This window comes from Oncorhynchus kisutch, unplaced genomic scaffold, assembly GCF_002021735.2.
Source record: "Oncorhynchus kisutch isolate 150728-3 unplaced genomic scaffold, Okis_V2 Okis02a-Okis13b_hom, whole genome shotgun sequence".
NCBI lineage: Eukaryota > Metazoa > Chordata > Actinopteri > Salmoniformes > Salmonidae > Oncorhynchus > Oncorhynchus kisutch.
The window spans coordinates 2,191,731-2,208,172 of record NW_022261979.1 but is presented as its reverse complement, the minus strand read 5'-3'; the positions used below and the strand labels follow the sequence as shown (position 1 = coordinate 2,208,172).

The 16,442-nt window shown below is 43.5% G+C and overlaps 1 protein-coding gene across 27 annotated transcripts in view; it reads right to left on the bottom strand.

The window, feature by feature from the left end:
• Positions 1-14,690, bottom strand: part of LOC109900173 (titin) — a 36,967-nt gene extending 22,277 nt beyond the window's left edge. For 19 of the 27 annotated variants that reach the window (XR_004206645.1, XM_031811968.1, XM_031811971.1 and 16 more), the window contains exons 1-10: positions 14,377-14,689; positions 11,926-12,198; positions 11,514-11,618; positions 11,173-11,215; positions 11,009-11,084; positions 10,339-10,557; positions 3,766-3,853; positions 3,169-3,419; positions 552-727; positions 317-430 (exon numbers count right to left, since the gene is read on the bottom strand). Coding sequence is in view for 18 of the 27 variants with exons in the window: in XM_031811968.1 (XP_031667828.1) it covers positions 317-430; positions 552-727; positions 3,169-3,419; positions 3,766-3,853; positions 10,339-10,557; positions 11,009-11,084; positions 11,173-11,215; positions 11,514-11,618; positions 11,926-12,081 (1,228 nt within the window). In the remaining 9 variants the exon portion in view is untranslated. Of the gene's footprint in view, positions 1-316; positions 431-551; positions 728-3,168; positions 3,420-3,765; positions 3,854-10,338; positions 10,558-11,008; positions 11,085-11,172; positions 11,216-11,513; positions 11,619-11,925; positions 12,199-14,376 lie in introns of all 27 variants that reach the window. The other 8 variants (XR_004206637.1, XR_004206642.1, XR_004206639.1 and 5 more) reach the window with 1 other exon arrangement.
• Between the last annotated feature and the right edge of the window lie 1,752 nt (positions 14,691-16,442).

The window sequence follows — 16,442 nt, the reverse complement described above, 5'->3', positions numbered from 1 at the left end:
TCTGAAGCTGCTGTTAGTCAGTCATAAGCTGTTAGAAGTGAATGGAGCATCAATGTAACTGTAGCTGTGATTGATTGGCAGGTCATTCTGAGCTGCCCTTGGTGAGTCACCAGCGTTGACCCAAGCTGGCTTGAGATTAGGCCTCAGCATAAGGGCTGGAGCTAATGAGATGATGAGAGGACTGACAGAGCGCAGGGTTAGATCAAGCTGACTCAAAGCTACAGTATGTAGTTCTCTAGCAAGGCTGAACTGAGGTTGCTCTATGTAAGCTGAGTCAAAACTTCAATGATGGTCCACATGGTTCCTGATTGGCTACCTGGTGAAAAGAAAGTCTGGGGTTGGTCAGATCCCAGCATGAAGAACCAATCGTCATCCTCGGTCTTGTTTGGACTAGCAGAGAGCTGCGAGACTTGGAGATCATCATCTCCAGCTACAAGAGTGGGACAAGTTGGTGAGAGACTGATCCTGAAGTCGTGTGCGCTGGCACGAACACACACATTCCCACACACAAAAAAGCACATACTGTAATACACGCATACACACACCCACACCTTCGTCGATGGTGCGGGACAGCCTCTTGCTGGCGGACCGGGTGAAGCGCGGGGCGGGCCGGGCGATCATGGAACTGGCCTGGCGGGTCTGGGCCTGGGTACGACCACTGTACCTGAACTTTGACCCCAGCGCCAGGAACCGGGATCGGGACGACGGGGGCTCCACGGACGACACCCTGGGGGAGGAGAATCACACAGTCACTCACAGTTTCTAGACATGCTTATTATAATGATTTGGTTTCATAGTTCATAATAGCTTGGCCAGTGATGTGATGAATCAATAAATCACATCACTGGACCAGCCGAACTCCAGCTTTAGTAAAAGCTTAGTCATGTTCCTCCAATGGCATACAGCCAGGTGATTTAGACCAACCTCATGTTACATGAACCATCTTAATCCAGAGCTCCTCCTGTATGGCGGACTTGTCACGTACAGTGCTGTGAAAAGGTTTTTGCCCTTTCCCTAATTCTATACTTTTGTATATTTTTGATACTGAATGTTATCATATCTTCAAACAAAACGTAATATTAGATAAAGGTAACCTGAGTGAACAAATAACACAACAATTACATACTTATTTCATTTATCTCATGAACAAAGTTATGCAACACCCAATGTCCGTGTGTAAAAGTAATTGCCCCTTTACACTCAATAACTGGTTCTTCCACCTTTAGCTGCAATGACTCCAACCAAACACTTCCTATAGTTGTTGATCAGTCTCACGTCTCTGTGCAGGAATCCCCCCCCGCCCCCAAACCATCACACTACCGCCACCATGCTTGACCGTTGGTATAAGGTTCTTACTGTGGAATGAGGTGTTTGGTTTTCGCCAGGCATAATGGGACTTTGACTCATCTGCCAGGTGCTTCTTGGCAAACTTGAGTCATCTTTTTGGACAAGATGGGTCCCATTATGTCTGGCAAAAACCAAATACTGCATTCCACAGTAAGAACCTCATACCAACGGTCAAGCATGGTGGTGGTAGTGTGATGATTTGGGATGCTTTACTGCCTCAGGACCTGGACACCTCGCCTTAATAGAAGGAACCATGAATTCTGCTCTGTATCAGATAATTCTACAGGAGAATGTCAGGCCTTTCGTCTGTGAGCTGAAGCGTAGCTGAGTCATGCAGCAAGACAATGATCCAAAACACACATTCAAGTCTACATGAAAATGGTTAAAAAGCAACAAATTTGAAGTTTTGTAATGGCCTAGTCAAAGCCCAGACCTAATCCAAATGGAGATGTTCTGGAAGGACTTGAAATAAGCAGTTCATGCTTTGAAAACCCACAAATGTTGCTAAGCTAAAGCAGTTCTACATGGAAGAGTGGAACAAAATTCCTCCACAGCGAGAGATGTGGTTGAAGATCTGATAACATTCAGTATCAAAAATATGCACAAATCCGTAAGGGGGCAAATATTGTTCACAGCACTGTAGCAGAGTTAAACTACCACCGGTGCTAATAGAGTTACTCTCAGAAAGGTTATGCTGCAGGGGCCAATTAGAATGCACAAGGGATTGGTAACCTGAGAATAGCCCCCTGTTGTCGGGCAGTAATGGGGGCAGATGACAGAATTAAATAGAACACTTTTATTGTATCTCTATCGAGCAGATGATCCAAGAAGTGGAGTAGGTAGAAGTTGCGCGCCTGTAACCGCTGATATGGGATCAGATATTGTTTTAACGTCCTAATGGTTAAGGTCAGGATTGGGGAGTAGGATAATCTGATCCTAGATCTATGGTTAAGGGTAACTTGTTAGTTAGAAGCAGGGTGAGTAGTGGTGTAGCGGAGGTTAAATGCACGTTGGCTCGACTGAACATTTTAGAAGAAGAGAAACGTTTGCATTTATAAGCCAATTTCCTGAAATTCTACACATTTCTCCATGGAGCTAAGAGACATTTTTGCAATTGTAAGGCTAACTTCCTGCAATCCTTCCTTGCCATGCAGCTAAAAAGGTTGCAGTTTTAAAGCAAATTTCCTGGGATTCTACATATTCTGCCATGGGAACAGAGAGATTATTTTGCCGTTTAAAAGCAAATTTCCTGCAATCCTATGCATTTTGCCATGGCTAATGCTGTGTTCTTTCGCTCAAACATAACAAAATCTCTACTGTTAAATGAATTGTTTAGGGATTTTTCAATTCTCCCTGACTATCTAGTTTTTGTTTTGCTGATTGTTAGTTCTCAAAGATAATATTATTAGACCATTACAGTCAAAGCCCGGTCTAACCCGGGGGAGGGGGGTCTACTAAGCTATATGGAATTGTTTTAATAATTGAATTATTTGATGAAAATGTGTACTTGGCTTACTGCTATTAGCACATACAACACATAGAATAACAGATACATGGAGCAACAGATAGTCCCCCCCCCAGAACATCTAAAGGAAGTTTGTTCTGAAGTGTCTGTCTTATATCTAGAGATAGAAGAGATAGATCAGCAAATGTTTGTTTTTTTACATGTATAACCCCTAAACAGTCTCAATATATATTTCCATTCATTTTTTCAACTTAAAGTATAAAGGAAATGATTTTACTCAGCGTGAACGGCGACCACGGTTTACCCACCAGCTATTTATTCACCACTGTATCACTGAGGGATAGTGAGTTTCTCACCTGAAGAAGGTATGGTGTTCCACTGAGGCCTTCCACAGCTTCTTGGAGGCCTTGTAGTTGGGCAGCTTGAAGCCGATTGTGCTCTCATACTGTTCTTGTTCAGAGGGACGGATCTTGATGAAGAAGCTGCTTCGCTTGTAGGAGATCTTGAGGACTTTGGGCCAGGGGAAACGATTGATCCTCAGCTTGTCCTTATATACCATGAGACCACCAGAACACACCCCTAGAGTGATGTCCACACCCTCAAGATCCTGTGAGCATGTAGAAAAAGTACATTCGATAAAGATGATCAATATGTTCTATATACCCTCATCATATACACTTATAGGCATCTTTCCGTCACTGTTATTCCTGCATTTACCTCAACATGCCACTAGGAGGTAGCAGCCTCTGCTACACTTTCAGCAGCACAGATTAATCTCGTTTGATGATGACAGCGATTTTGTAATTAAAAATCTGTGGCTGCTAGAGTTGCCTAACCTTGTTATTCCCAAATCATGCACTTCGATTGGATAGTTTTCTACTTTTTCTGACCGCTCTTAAAAATATATATAAAAAATGTTCCAGTCCTAGATTCCAGAACATTCTAAAGTGTACCTTGGCTTGGTGCAGATCCACTCCATACATAGACAGCTTCTTGGCATTCTCCAGAAACAACATGTCTGCCTGGGCTGGACTCATGGATCTGGAGACAAACACAGAGATGGGTACAGCAGGTAGCCTAGTGGTTAGCGCGTTGGACCAGGAATTGAAAGGTTGCTGGATTGAATCCCTGAGCTGACAAGGTCAAAATCTGTTGTTCTGCCCATGAACAAGGCAGTTAACCCACTGTTCCCCAGTAGGCCGTCATTGTAAATAAGAATTTGTTCTTAACTGACTTGCCTAGTTAGGTTACATAGAAGAAGAGGTAATGTAAACAGGTCCGGTGTAGAGCATGGTGCTTGCAACGTCAGGGTTGTGAGTTCAATTCCCACAGGGGACAATTACAATAATGTTTGCACTAACAACTACTGTAAGTCTCTCTGGATAAGAGCGTCTCCTAAATGACTCAAAAGTAAACATGTAAGGATGCAAGTTAGCAACTATATAAGTGCAAGTTATCAGCTATATAATAAGACGTTTATGGTGTGTGTCATCTGTGCATACAGTGCACGTGTACAGCAAGGCTTGCCATGTGTAAAACTAGCATATATGCAGAGTCTGCTGCTCTTTCCTCCTAAAACCCCACATCTGACCTGTATGTGACATTCTGCCGCTCCATTCTTTATCAGAGCTCAAGTATTTAGTCTGGTCTTTTCTACATTACTCCAGTATATAGTCTGGTCTTTTCTACATGACTCCAGTATATAGTCTGGTCTTTTCTACATTACTCCAGTATATAGTCTGGTCCTCCCTGGTCTTTCTTCATTACTCCAGTATTTAGTCTGGTCTTTTCTACATTACTCCAGTATTTAGTCTGGTCTTTTCTACATTACTCCAGTATATAGTCTGGTCTTTTCTACATGACTCCAGTATATAGTCTGGTCTTTTCTACATTACTCCAGTATATAGTCTGGTCTTTTCTACATGACTCCAGTATATAGTCTGGTCTTTTCTACATTACTCCAGTATATAGTCTGGTCTTTTCTACATTACTCCAGAATAGAGTCTGGTCTTTTCTACATTACTCCAGTATATAGTCTGGTCTTTTCTAAATGACTCCAGTATATAGTCTGGTCTTTTCTACATTACTCCAGTATGTAGCCTGGTCCTCCCTGGTCTTTTCTACATTACTCCAGTATATAGTCTGGTCCTCCCTGGTCTTTTCTTCATTACTCCAGTATATAGTCTGGACTTTTCTACATTCTCCAGTATATAGTCTGGACTTTTCTACATTACTCCAGTATATAGTCTGGTCCTCCCTGGTCTTTTCTACATTACTCCAGTATATAGTCTGGTCTTTTCTACATGACTCCAGTATAGTCTGGTCTTTTCTACATTACTCCAGTATATAGTCTGGTCTTTTCTACATGACTCCAGTATATAGTCTGGTCTTTTCTACATTACTCCAGTATATAGTCTGGTCTTTTCTACATTACTCCAGAATAGAGCCTGGTCTTTTCTACATTACTCCAGTATATAGTCTGGTCTTTTCTAAATGACTCCAGTATATAGTCTGGTCTTTTCTACATTACTCCAGTATGTAGCCTGGTCCTCCCTGGTCTTTTCTACATTACTCCAGTATATAGTCTGGTCCTCCCTGGTCTTTTCTTCATTACTCCAGTATATAGTCTGGACTTTTCTACATTCTCCAGTATATAGTCTGGACTTTTCTACATTACTCCAGTATATAGTCTGGTCCTCCCTGGTCTTTTCTACATTACTCCAGTATATAGTCTGGTCTTTTCTACATGACTCCAGTATAGTCTGGTCTTTTCTACATTACTCCAGTATATAGTCTGGTCTTTTCTACATGACTCCAGTATATAGTCTGGTCTTTTCTACATTACTCCAGTATATAGTCTGGTCTTTTCTACATTACTCCAGAATAGAGCCTGGTCTTTTCTACATTACTCCAGTATATAGTCTGGTCTTTTCTAAATGACTCCAGTATATAGTCTGGTCTTTTCTACATTACTCCAGTATGTAGCCTGGTCCTCCCTGGTCTTTTCTACATTACTCCAGTATATAGTCTGGTCTTTTCTACATGACTCCAGTATATAGTATATGTAGTGGAGAGGGTAGCAAGTTTTAAGTTCCTCGGCATACACATCACAGCATACACATCACAGACAAACTGAATTGGTCCACTCACACAGACAGCATCGTGAAGAAGGCGCAGCAGCGCCTCTTCAACCTCAGGAGGCTGAAGAAATTCGGCTTGTCACCAAAAGCACTCACAAACTTCTACAGATGCACAATCGAGAGCATCCTGGCGGGCTGTATCACCGCCTGGTATGGCAACTGCACCGCCCTCAACCGTAAGGCTCTCCAGAGGGTAGTGAGGTCTGCACAACGCATCACCGGGGGCAAACTACCTGCCCTCCAGGACACCTACACCACCCGATGCTACAGGAAGGCCATAAAGATCATCAAGGACATCAACCACCCGAGCCACTGCCTGTTCACCCCGCTGTCATCCAGAAGGCGAGGTCAGTACAGGTGCATCAAAGCTGGGACCGAGAGACTGAAAAACAGCTTCTATCTCAAGGCCATCAGACTGTTAAACAGCCACCACTAACATTGAGTGGCTACTGCCAACACACTGTCAATGCCACTGACTCTACTCCAGCCACTTTAATCGTGGGAATTGACGGGAAATGATGTAAATATATCACTAGCCACTTTAAACAATGCTACCTTATATAATGTTACTTACCCTACATTATTCATCTCATATGCATACGTAGATACTGTACTCTATATCATCGACTGCATCCTTATGTAATACATGTATCACTAGCCACTTTAACTATGCCACTTGGTTTACATACTCATCTCATATGTATATACTGTACTCGATATCATCTACTGTATCTTGCCTATGCTGCTCTGTACCATCACTCATTCATATATCCTTATGTACATATTCTTTATCCCCTTACACTCTGTATAAGACAGTAGTTTTTTGGGGGAATTGTTAGTTAGATTACTTGTTCGTTATTACTGCATTGTCGGAACTAGAAGCACAAGCATTTCGCTACACTCGCAATAACATCTGCTAACCATGTGTATGTGACAAATAAATTTGATTTGATTTGATTTGATAGTCTGGTCTTTTCTACATTACTCCAGTATATAGTCTGGTCTTTTCTAAATGACTCCAGTATATAGTCTGGTCTTTTCTACATTACTCCAGTATGTAGCCTGGTCCTCCCTGGTCTTTTCTACATTACTCCAGTATATAGTCTGGTCCTCCCTGGTCTTTTCTTCATTACTCCAGTATATAGTCTGGACTTTTCTACATTCTCCAGTATATAGTCTGGACTTTTCTACATTACTCCAGTATATAGTCTGGTCCTCCCTGGTCTTTTCTACATTACTCCAGTATATAGTCTGGTCTTTTCTACATGACTCCAGTATATAGTCTGGTCCTCCCTCGTCTTTTCTACATTACTCCAGTATATAGTCTGGTCCTCCCTGGTCTTTCTACATTACTCCAGTATAGAGTCAGTCCTCCCTGGTCTTTTGCACATTACTCCAGTATAGAGTCAGTCCTCCCTGTTTTTTTATACATTACTCCAGTATATAGTGCGGTCCTCCCTGGTCTTTCTACATTACTCCAGTATATAGGTCAGTCCTCCCTGGTCTTTTGTACATTACTCCAGTATATAGTCATTTCTCCCTGGTCTTTTCTACATTACTCCAGTATATAGTCTGGTCCTCCCTGGTCTTTTCTACATGATAGTTCCAGTATATAGTCCGGTCTCCCTGGTCTTTTCTACATTACTCCAGTATATAGTCTGGTCCTCCCTCGTCTTTTCTACATTACTCCAGTATATAGTCTGGTCCTCCCTGGTCTTTCTACATTACTCCAGTATAGAGTCAGTCCTCCCTGGTCTTTTGCACATTACTCCAGTATAGAGTCAGTCCTCCCTGTTTTTTTATACATTACTCCAGTATATAGTGCGGTCCTCCCTGGTCTTTCTACATTACTCCAGTATATAGTCTGGTCCTCCCTGGTATTTCTACATTATTCCAGTATATAGTCCGGACCTCCCTGGTCTTTTGTACATTACTCCAGGATAGAGTCTGGTCCTCCCTGGTCTTTTGTACATTACTCCAGTATATAGTCTGGTACTCCCTGGTCTTTTCTACATTACTGCAGTATATAGTCTGGTCCTCCCTGGTCTTTTCTATATTACTCCAGGATAGAGTCTGGTCCTCCCTGGTCTTTTGTACATTACTCCAGTATATAGTCTGGTCCTCCCTGGTCTTTTCTACATTACTGCAGTATATAGTCCAGTCTTTTCTACATTACTCTAGTATATAGTCTGGTCCTCCCTGGTCTTTTGTACATTACTCCAGTATATAGTCTGGTCCTCCCTGGTCTTTTCTACATTACTCCAGTATAGAGTCTGGTCCTGCCTGGTCTTTCTACATTACTCCAATATATAGTCTGGTCCTCCCTGGTATTTCTACATTACTCCAGTATACAGTGCCTTGCGAAATTATTCGGCCCCCTTGAACTTTGCGACCTTTTGCCACATTTCAGGCTTCAAACATAAAGATATAAAACTGTATTTTTTTGTGAAGAATCAACAACAAGTGGGACACAATCATGAAGTGGAAAGACATTTATTGGATATTTCAAACTTTTTTAACAAATCAAAAACTGAAAAATTGGGCGTGCAAAATTATTCAGCCCCCTAAGTTAATACTTTGTAGCGCCACCTTTTGCTGCGATTACAGCTGTAAGTCGCTTGGGGTATGTCTCTATCAGTTTTGCACATCAAGAGACTGACATTTTTTCCCATTCCTCCTTGCAAAACAGCTCGAGCTCAGTGAGGTTGGATGGAGAGCATTTGTGAACAGCAGTTTTCAGTTCTTTCCACAGATTCTCGATTGGATTCAGGTCTGGACTTTGACTTGGCCATTCTAACACCTGGATATGTTTATTTTTGAACCATTCCATTGTAGATTTTGCTTTATGTTTTGGATCATTGTCTTGTTGGAAGACAAATCTCCGTCCCAGTCTCAGGTCTTTTGCAGACTCCATCAGGTTTTCTTCCAGAATGGTCCTGTATTTGGCTCCACCCATCTTCCCATCAATTTTAACCATCTTCCCTGTCCCTGCTGAAGAAAAGCAGGCCCAAACCATGATGCTGCCACCACCATGTTTGACAGTGGGGATGGTGTGTTCAGGGTGATGAGCTGTGTTGCTTTTACACCAAGGGTTTTGCATTGTTGCCAAAAAGTTCAATTTTGGTTTCATCTGACCAGAGCACCTTCTTCCACATGTTTGGTGTGTCTCCCAGGTGGCTTGTGGCAAACTTTAAACAACACTTTTTATGGATATCTTTAAGAAATGGCTTTCTTCTTGCCACTCTTCCATAAAGGCCAGATTTGTGCAATATACGACTGATTGTTGTCCTATGGACAGAGTCTCCCACCTCAGCTGTAGATCTCTGCAGTTCATCCAGAGTGATCATGGGCCTCTTGGCTGCATCTCTGATCAGTCTTCTCCTTGTATGAGCTGAAAGTTTAGAGGGACGGCCAGGTCTTGGTAGATTTGCAGTGGTCTGATACTCCTTCCATTTCAATATTATCGCTTGCACAGTGCTCCTTGGGATGTTTAAAGCTTGGGAAATCTTTTTGTATCCAAATCCGGCTTTAAACTTCTTCACAACAGTATCTCGGACCTGCCTGGTGTGTTCCTTGTTCTTCATGATGCTCTCTGCGCTTTTAACGGACCTCTGAGACTATCACAGTGCAGGTGCATTTATACGGAGACTTGATTACACACAGGTGGATTGTATTTATCATCATTAGTCATTTAGGTCAACATTGGATCATTCAGAGATCCTCACTGAACTTCTGGAGAGAGTTTGCTGCACTGAAAGTAAAGGGGCTGAATAATTTTGCACGCCCAATTTTTCAGTTTTTGATTTGTAAAAAAAGTTTGAAATATCCAATAAATGTCGTTCTACTTCATGATTGTGTCCCACTTGTTGTTGATTCTTCACAAAAAAATACAGTTTTATATCTTTATGTTTGAAGCCTGAAATGTGGCAAAGGGTCGCAAAGTTCAAGGGGGCCGAATACTTTCGCAAGGCACTGTATAGTCCGGTCCTCCCTGGTCTTTTCCACATTACTCCAGTATAGAGTCTGGTCCTCCCTGGTCTTTTGTACATTACTCCAGTATAGAGTCCGGTCCTCCCTGGTCTTTTCCACATTACTCCAGTATAGAGTCTGGTCCTCCCTGGTCTTTTCTACATTACTCCAGTATAGAGTCCGGTCCTCCCTGGTCTTTTCCACATTACTCCAGTATAGAGTCTGGTCCTCCCTGGTCTTTTCTACATTACTCCAGTATATATTTCTGTCCTCCCTGGTATTTTCCACATTCCTCCAGTATAGAGTCTGGTCCTCCCTGGTCTTTTCTACATGATAGTTCCAGTATATAGTCTGGTCCTCCCTGGTCTTTTGTACATCATAGTTCCAGTATATAGTCAGTCCTCCCCTGGTTCTTACCTGTATGTGCGGTGCAACTCCATGACCTTGTCCTCCAGCTCTTTGCCCTGTCCCGGGGCCAGCCTCAGCTCCTTGGTGTAGTGAGAGCCGTGGACCTCTGGATCATACTCCCCCAGCTCAGACTGGGCCGTGTAGGAGCCTAGCATGGCCAGAGTTACAAAGGAGCATGGCAGCAGGCCACTCAGTATGTCTTTACGCAGCTGTAGACACAGGTAGTACCTGCGAGAGGGAGGGAAAGAGAGGGGTAGATGGAGAGAGAGAGAGAAAGGGGGGGTGGAGGAAGAGAGAGGGGGGGTGGAAGGAAAGAGAAAGGGGGTGGGTAAGGACAGAGGGGTGGAGAGAGCAGGAGCAAGAGAGCAGAGGGGGGGGGGTGAAGAGAGAGGAGGGGTGAAGGGTGAGAGGAAAGAGAGAGAGAGAGGAGAGATGAGAGGTGAGAGATATTGTGAGGGGGTGGAGAGTGAGCAAGAGAGGGGTTGGAGGGAGAGAGAGAGCGAGGGGGTGGGAGAAAGAGGAAGGGGGGGTTAAGGGAAAAAGAGAGAGAGGGGGGCGAGGGTGGAGAGAGAGAGAGGGAGAGAGAGAGTGAAGAGAGAGAGGGAGGGGAATGGGAGTTAACCACTGACACCCTGAAATTGAGTTAACGGCAGATATTTAGATGTGTGTGTAGATTAACCTGGTGAGGTCTTCTGTGAGCTGAGCTGGATCAGGAGGGTAGAACTTCACGTTGAAAGTGAACTCGTATGTATAATCTGGAGATGAAAATACAGTCTGAGTACTGTTGGTCATTTGAGTTAGAAACATGTATTTACTGTAGGTCATCGTATTGACATCACCCACCTGCCACCTGTTTCCGGATCTCTTTGGAGGCGTCCAGCCATGTCTGTAAATGACAGCAGGAGAACAGACTCAATGAACGCCGTCGTACTGTAAGAAAGTCATTTTGCCCTGTGTGGTGAAACTGCACCTTCCATCCTATAGGTACTGTTTCTCTAATGGGCAAGAACATGCAGTCAAACTACACGCAAAACAACACACTCACTGAACATATCTTTCTCTCCCAAAGGACTCCACAGGTGAGATGCCATCTACCCTCCTTTCACTTGGAAGGTTAAGATTACTGTTCACCACTTCACCCTAGATTAGCACCCCATTCTTAAACCAGGCAAAGTGTACTGTACCCTGGAGGTGGGGGTATCCCAGACGGCCAGGCCACAGTAGTCTCTCTCCAGCAGGTTGAGGTGGTTACACACCTTCACAAACAGATCCGAGCCCGTCGCATGTTTCTACACAGGGAGACAGAGAGGAGACCAATCACACAAACATTCAGTAAGAAAGAAATATTACTGGTTGTACTCATAACCAATCACAAATAAGCATTCAGTAAGGAAGAAATATTACTGGTTGTACTCATAACCAATCACAAATAAGCATTCAGTAAGGAAGAAATATTACTGGATGTACTCACATACGATCACAACTATGCATTCAAAAAGATTAAGTCAGAAACAGAGTTGATGGGCAATTATTTGAAGTGTAGAAAAGAGTAGAACAAGGCTGAAAAGACAACGGTGTATTTGAGAAGTGTCTTACACCGAGCTCACACTCAAACAGAGTGTCGTCCAGGAGGGTGACTTTACACTGCATGATCCGCGGACGCTTGGAGGGTTTGGCCTCCTCTGCTAAAGCCATCTTGTCTTCTCCATTAGTGTTCTCCCCTTCCCCTCCGTTCGCCTCTCCCTCCTCCATCTGCTCGGCTGGCTCTTCCTCTGTTTCTTCTTTCTTCTCTTTCTCCTCTACTCCCGCCTCCTTCTCTTCCCCCTCCTTCTCTACCTCGGCGTTCACCTTCTGCTCCGCCTGTGCTGGCTAGGGGGTCACAGAAAGGTCATATGACAGACATGTTGTCAGGATGTTTCATTTCTAATTAAAGACAGTTACATTTATGTAATAGACAGAGTGACTCAAAATATAATGCAGTCATTATCCTCAGGAAATAAGGACAAGTGACTTTCAGTGTAGCTGTTAGAGAAGAGCATGGCACGCACTGCAGTCCTTCTTCTATGTTATAACAAACAGCTTTCATACCGCCATGCTCTTCTCTTTCCAACTACACTACACGCACTGCAGTCCTTCTTCTATGTTATAACAAACAGCTTTCATACCGCCATGCTCTTCTCTTTCCAACTACACTACACGCACTGCAGTCCTTCTGTGTTATAACAAACATCTTTCATACCGCCATGCTCTTCTCTCTTCCAACTACACTACACGCACTGCAGTCCTTCTGTGTTATAACAAACAGCTTTCATACCGCCATGCTCTTCTCTTTCCAACTACACTTCAACTCTTGTCATTGATTATAGTGCTGGGAATTGTTTTGTTTTTTAAGTCGGGTTCGGTTTCGGTTCAATTATTAAAAAATGATCTCAGTTTTTGATTTCGGTTTCTATAAAAACATTTTTTACAATAAATGCAGCATGCATTATGTGGGTTAAAGGTTGTAACAACACAGAATCAAACCATTAATAAAAGTCCCATGATGCTAATGATGACCTTTGTTAATCACTTATTAACCATTTCTTCACAGTAATTTACTTTAATAAAATATTTGTTTTATTTGATGACTTTATTATTTCATTCCAAGTCATCATCTCATCTGTATAGAGCTGCTGCCTATGCTGTCTGACAAAAGCACTATTTTAGTAGTTCTTCAAAGTAAATAAGGCAAACTTTTATGCTTAATACCAACTATCAATCACTTAGATGATGTATTTTCAGGTAGAGATACCTCGCGAAGCAGCTGCTCTCTATCCCTCTCTCTTGTTCTCTCATCTCTGCTCCACACAGACCGAGACCAGACAAGCAATGGATTATGTTCATTGTAGTTAATTACCACATTTCTGCTGTAAACTATGTCTAATTTTGGTCTGTTGGAAACTTCAACTCCCTACTACATCGTCACACAAACTGAGCATCAACTTGTTTTTTTCGCTCAGCACTACTAGATTAGTAGTACTAGACTACTATGTAACAGCAATGTTACTTCATTTATTAAATAATTACTTGAAGCGGTACTTTTCCTAACGCAGACTAGATCTAGGCAGCTCTAGACCTGCACAGAGCAGCCTAGTCAGTTCTACTGAGTCAGCAGCCCACCCCAGTCAAGCACCAAACTAGTTGATGTTCTGTCCTGTACCTCTCTCTCTCCTGCTACGCTGAGTGTCTTCAGTGTAGCTATTCTCTGAATGCTATGTTGTTGATCAGACTCTGGGTAACATGTTCCTTCAGTTTCTGTGCCTGATGTTCACCTCACTTATTTTTACTCCAGTCTCTCACTTGAGACTCATTGACCTACATCTTCAGTCTGCTGCAATGCAGCCCCTCAATGTGTAAAATAATAACAGCATTGTAGAAAAATATATTTTAAAAAATGGGAAGGCAACTCATTGACACGTTTAATAATATACAGAACACAAATATAAACGCAGCAATTTGAGTTACAGTTCATAGAAGTAAAAAAGTCCATTAAAATAAAGTCAATTCTGCCTGGCAACAGCACACTCCCTCAAAACGTGAGACATCTGGGGCTTTGTGTTGTGTGACAAAACTGTACATTTTAGAGTGGCCTTTTATTGTCCCTAGCACAAGGTGCACCTGTGTAATGATCATGCTCTTTAATCAACTTCTTGATTATACCACACCTGTCAGGTGGATGAATTATCTTGACAAAGGAGAAATGCTCACGATCAGGGATGTAAAACCAATGTGTGCATACCATTTGAGAGAAAATAAGCATTTTGTGCATATGGAACATTTCTGGGAGCTTTTATTTCAGCTCATGAAACATGGGACCAACACTTCACATGTTGCGTTTATATTTTTGTTCAGTGTAGGTATGATAATTCTGCATTTTTGTTTTTTTGCGCACTGCAAAAGCTGTCTCCCACAATCAGAACAAAAAAAAAACAGCAGGATAGCATTCCCCAAGGAACAGAGTTGTGCACCCATGCCCTAGGTGAGAAGTTCACTGTCTCCCTCACTCACCTGTGTCTCTGCACTGCTGATGGAGTGATGGTCCTGGGCCTCTACCGGCTCCTCCTGACTCTCCTGTTCAGCCTCCCCCTCCACCTCTGCTCTGAGCTCTGGCTCCGGGGCCGCGATGGGGGCTTTCACCTGCACCTCTGTTGTGGACTGCTCCCCTGCTTTGTTCCCCTCCCCTGCTTTCTTTTTGCCCTTCCGTTTTTTCTTCTTTAACTCTTTATTCTCCTCGTTCTTCTTTACCTCTTTATTCGCCTCGTTCTTCTTCCCCTTCTCCTCCTCTTTATTTTCTTTCTCTTTCTTCTTCCCCTTTTGCGTTTTTTTCGTTGTCTTTTCCTCCCCTTTCTTCTTCTCCTCTTTCTTTGGAACCCCTTCCTCCCCTTTCTTCTTCTCCTCTTTCTTTGCTGCCTCTTCCTCCTCTTTCTTCTCCTCTGCTTTCTTTGCTGCCTCTCCCTCCTCTTTCTTCTTCTCCTCTTTCTTTGCTGCCTCTTCCTCCTCTTTCTTCTTCTTCTCTGCTTTCTTTGCTGCCTCTCCCTCCTCTTTCTTCTCCTCTGCTTTCTTTGCTGCCTCTCCCTCCTCTTTCTTCTCCTCTGCTTTCTTTGCTGCCTCTCCCTCCTTCTTCTCTGCTTTCTTTGCTGCCTCTCCCTCTTTCTTCTTCTTCTCCTCCTCTTTCTTTGCTTCCTCTTCCTCCTCTTTCTTCTTCTTCTCTGCTTTCTTTGCTGCCTCTTCCTCCTCTTTCTTCTCCTCTGCTTTCTTTGCTGCCTCTCCCTCCTCTTTCTTCTTCTCCTCTTTCTTTGCTGCCTCTCCCTCCTTCTTCTCTGCTTTCTTTGCTGCCTCTCCCTCTTTCTTCTTCTTCTCCTCCTCTTTCTTTGCTTCCTCTTCCTCCTCTTTCTTCTTCTTCTCTGCTTTCTTTGCTGCCTCTTCCTCCTCTTTCTTCTCCTCTGCTTTCTTTGCTGCCTCTCCCTCCTCTTTCTTCTTCTCCTCTTTCTTTGCTGCCTCTCCCTCCTTCTTCTCTGCTTTCTTTGCTGCCTCTCCCTCTTTCTTCTTCTTCTCCTCCTCTTTCTTTGCTGCCTCTTCTTCCTCTTTCTTCTTCTCCTCCTCCTTTTTCTTTGCTGCCTCTTCCTCTTGATTCTGCTGCTCTGCCTCTTTCTTCGTTACCCCTTCCTCTTCTTTTTTCTTCTTCTCTGCTTTCTTTGCTGCCTCTTCCTCCTCTTTCTTCTTCGCTTTCCTTGCTGCTTCTTCCTCCTCTTTCTTCTTCTTCTCTGCTTTCTTTGCTGCTTCTTCCTCCTCTTTCTTCTTCGCTTTCCTTGCTGCTTCTTCCTCCTCTTTCTTCTTCTTCTCTGCTTTCTTTGCTGCTTCTTCTTCCTCTTTCTTCTTCTTCTCTGCTTTCTTTGCCGCCTCTTTCTCTTCTTTCTTCTTCACTGCCTCTTTCTTTGCTGCTTCTTCCTCTTCTTTCTTCTTCTTCTCCTCTGCTTTCTTTGCTGCTTCTTCCTCTTCTTTCTTCTTCTTCTTCTCTGCTTTCTTTGCTGCTTCTTCCTCCTCTTTCTTCTTCTCTGCTTTCTTTGCTGCTTCTTCCTCCTCTTTCTTCTTCTCTGCTTTCTTTGCTGCTTCTTCCTCCTCTTTCTTCTTCTCTGCTTTCTTTGCTGCTTCTTCCTCCTCTTTCTTCTTCTCTGCTTTCTTTGCTGCTTCTTCCTCCTCTTTCTTCTTCTCTGCTTTCTTTGCTGCTTCTTCCTTCTCTTTCTTCTCCCCCCTTTCCTCTGCCTCTTTCTTCTCCTCCCCCTTGGCCTGCTCTAACTTTTCCTCCTTTGTTCCAGCCTCTGCCTTCTCTTTCCTGTCCTTCTCCGCCTTCTCGACCTCAGCCCACTCTACGTCTGAGCACTGCGAGCGCCGCTTGAGGAAGGAGGAGAAGAGACGTGAGAGGCCCCGGCTGGCTGAGGTGCGCTGGCGGGGCTTCACTAGCTGCTCCTCCTCAGTGGTGGTGGTGAAGATGGGGGTCTCTGTGGAGCCAGGCTCTGAGGCCTGCTCCTGGGTCTTCTGGCTGGGCTTCTCCCTCTCTGGCTCCGCTGCTGCTG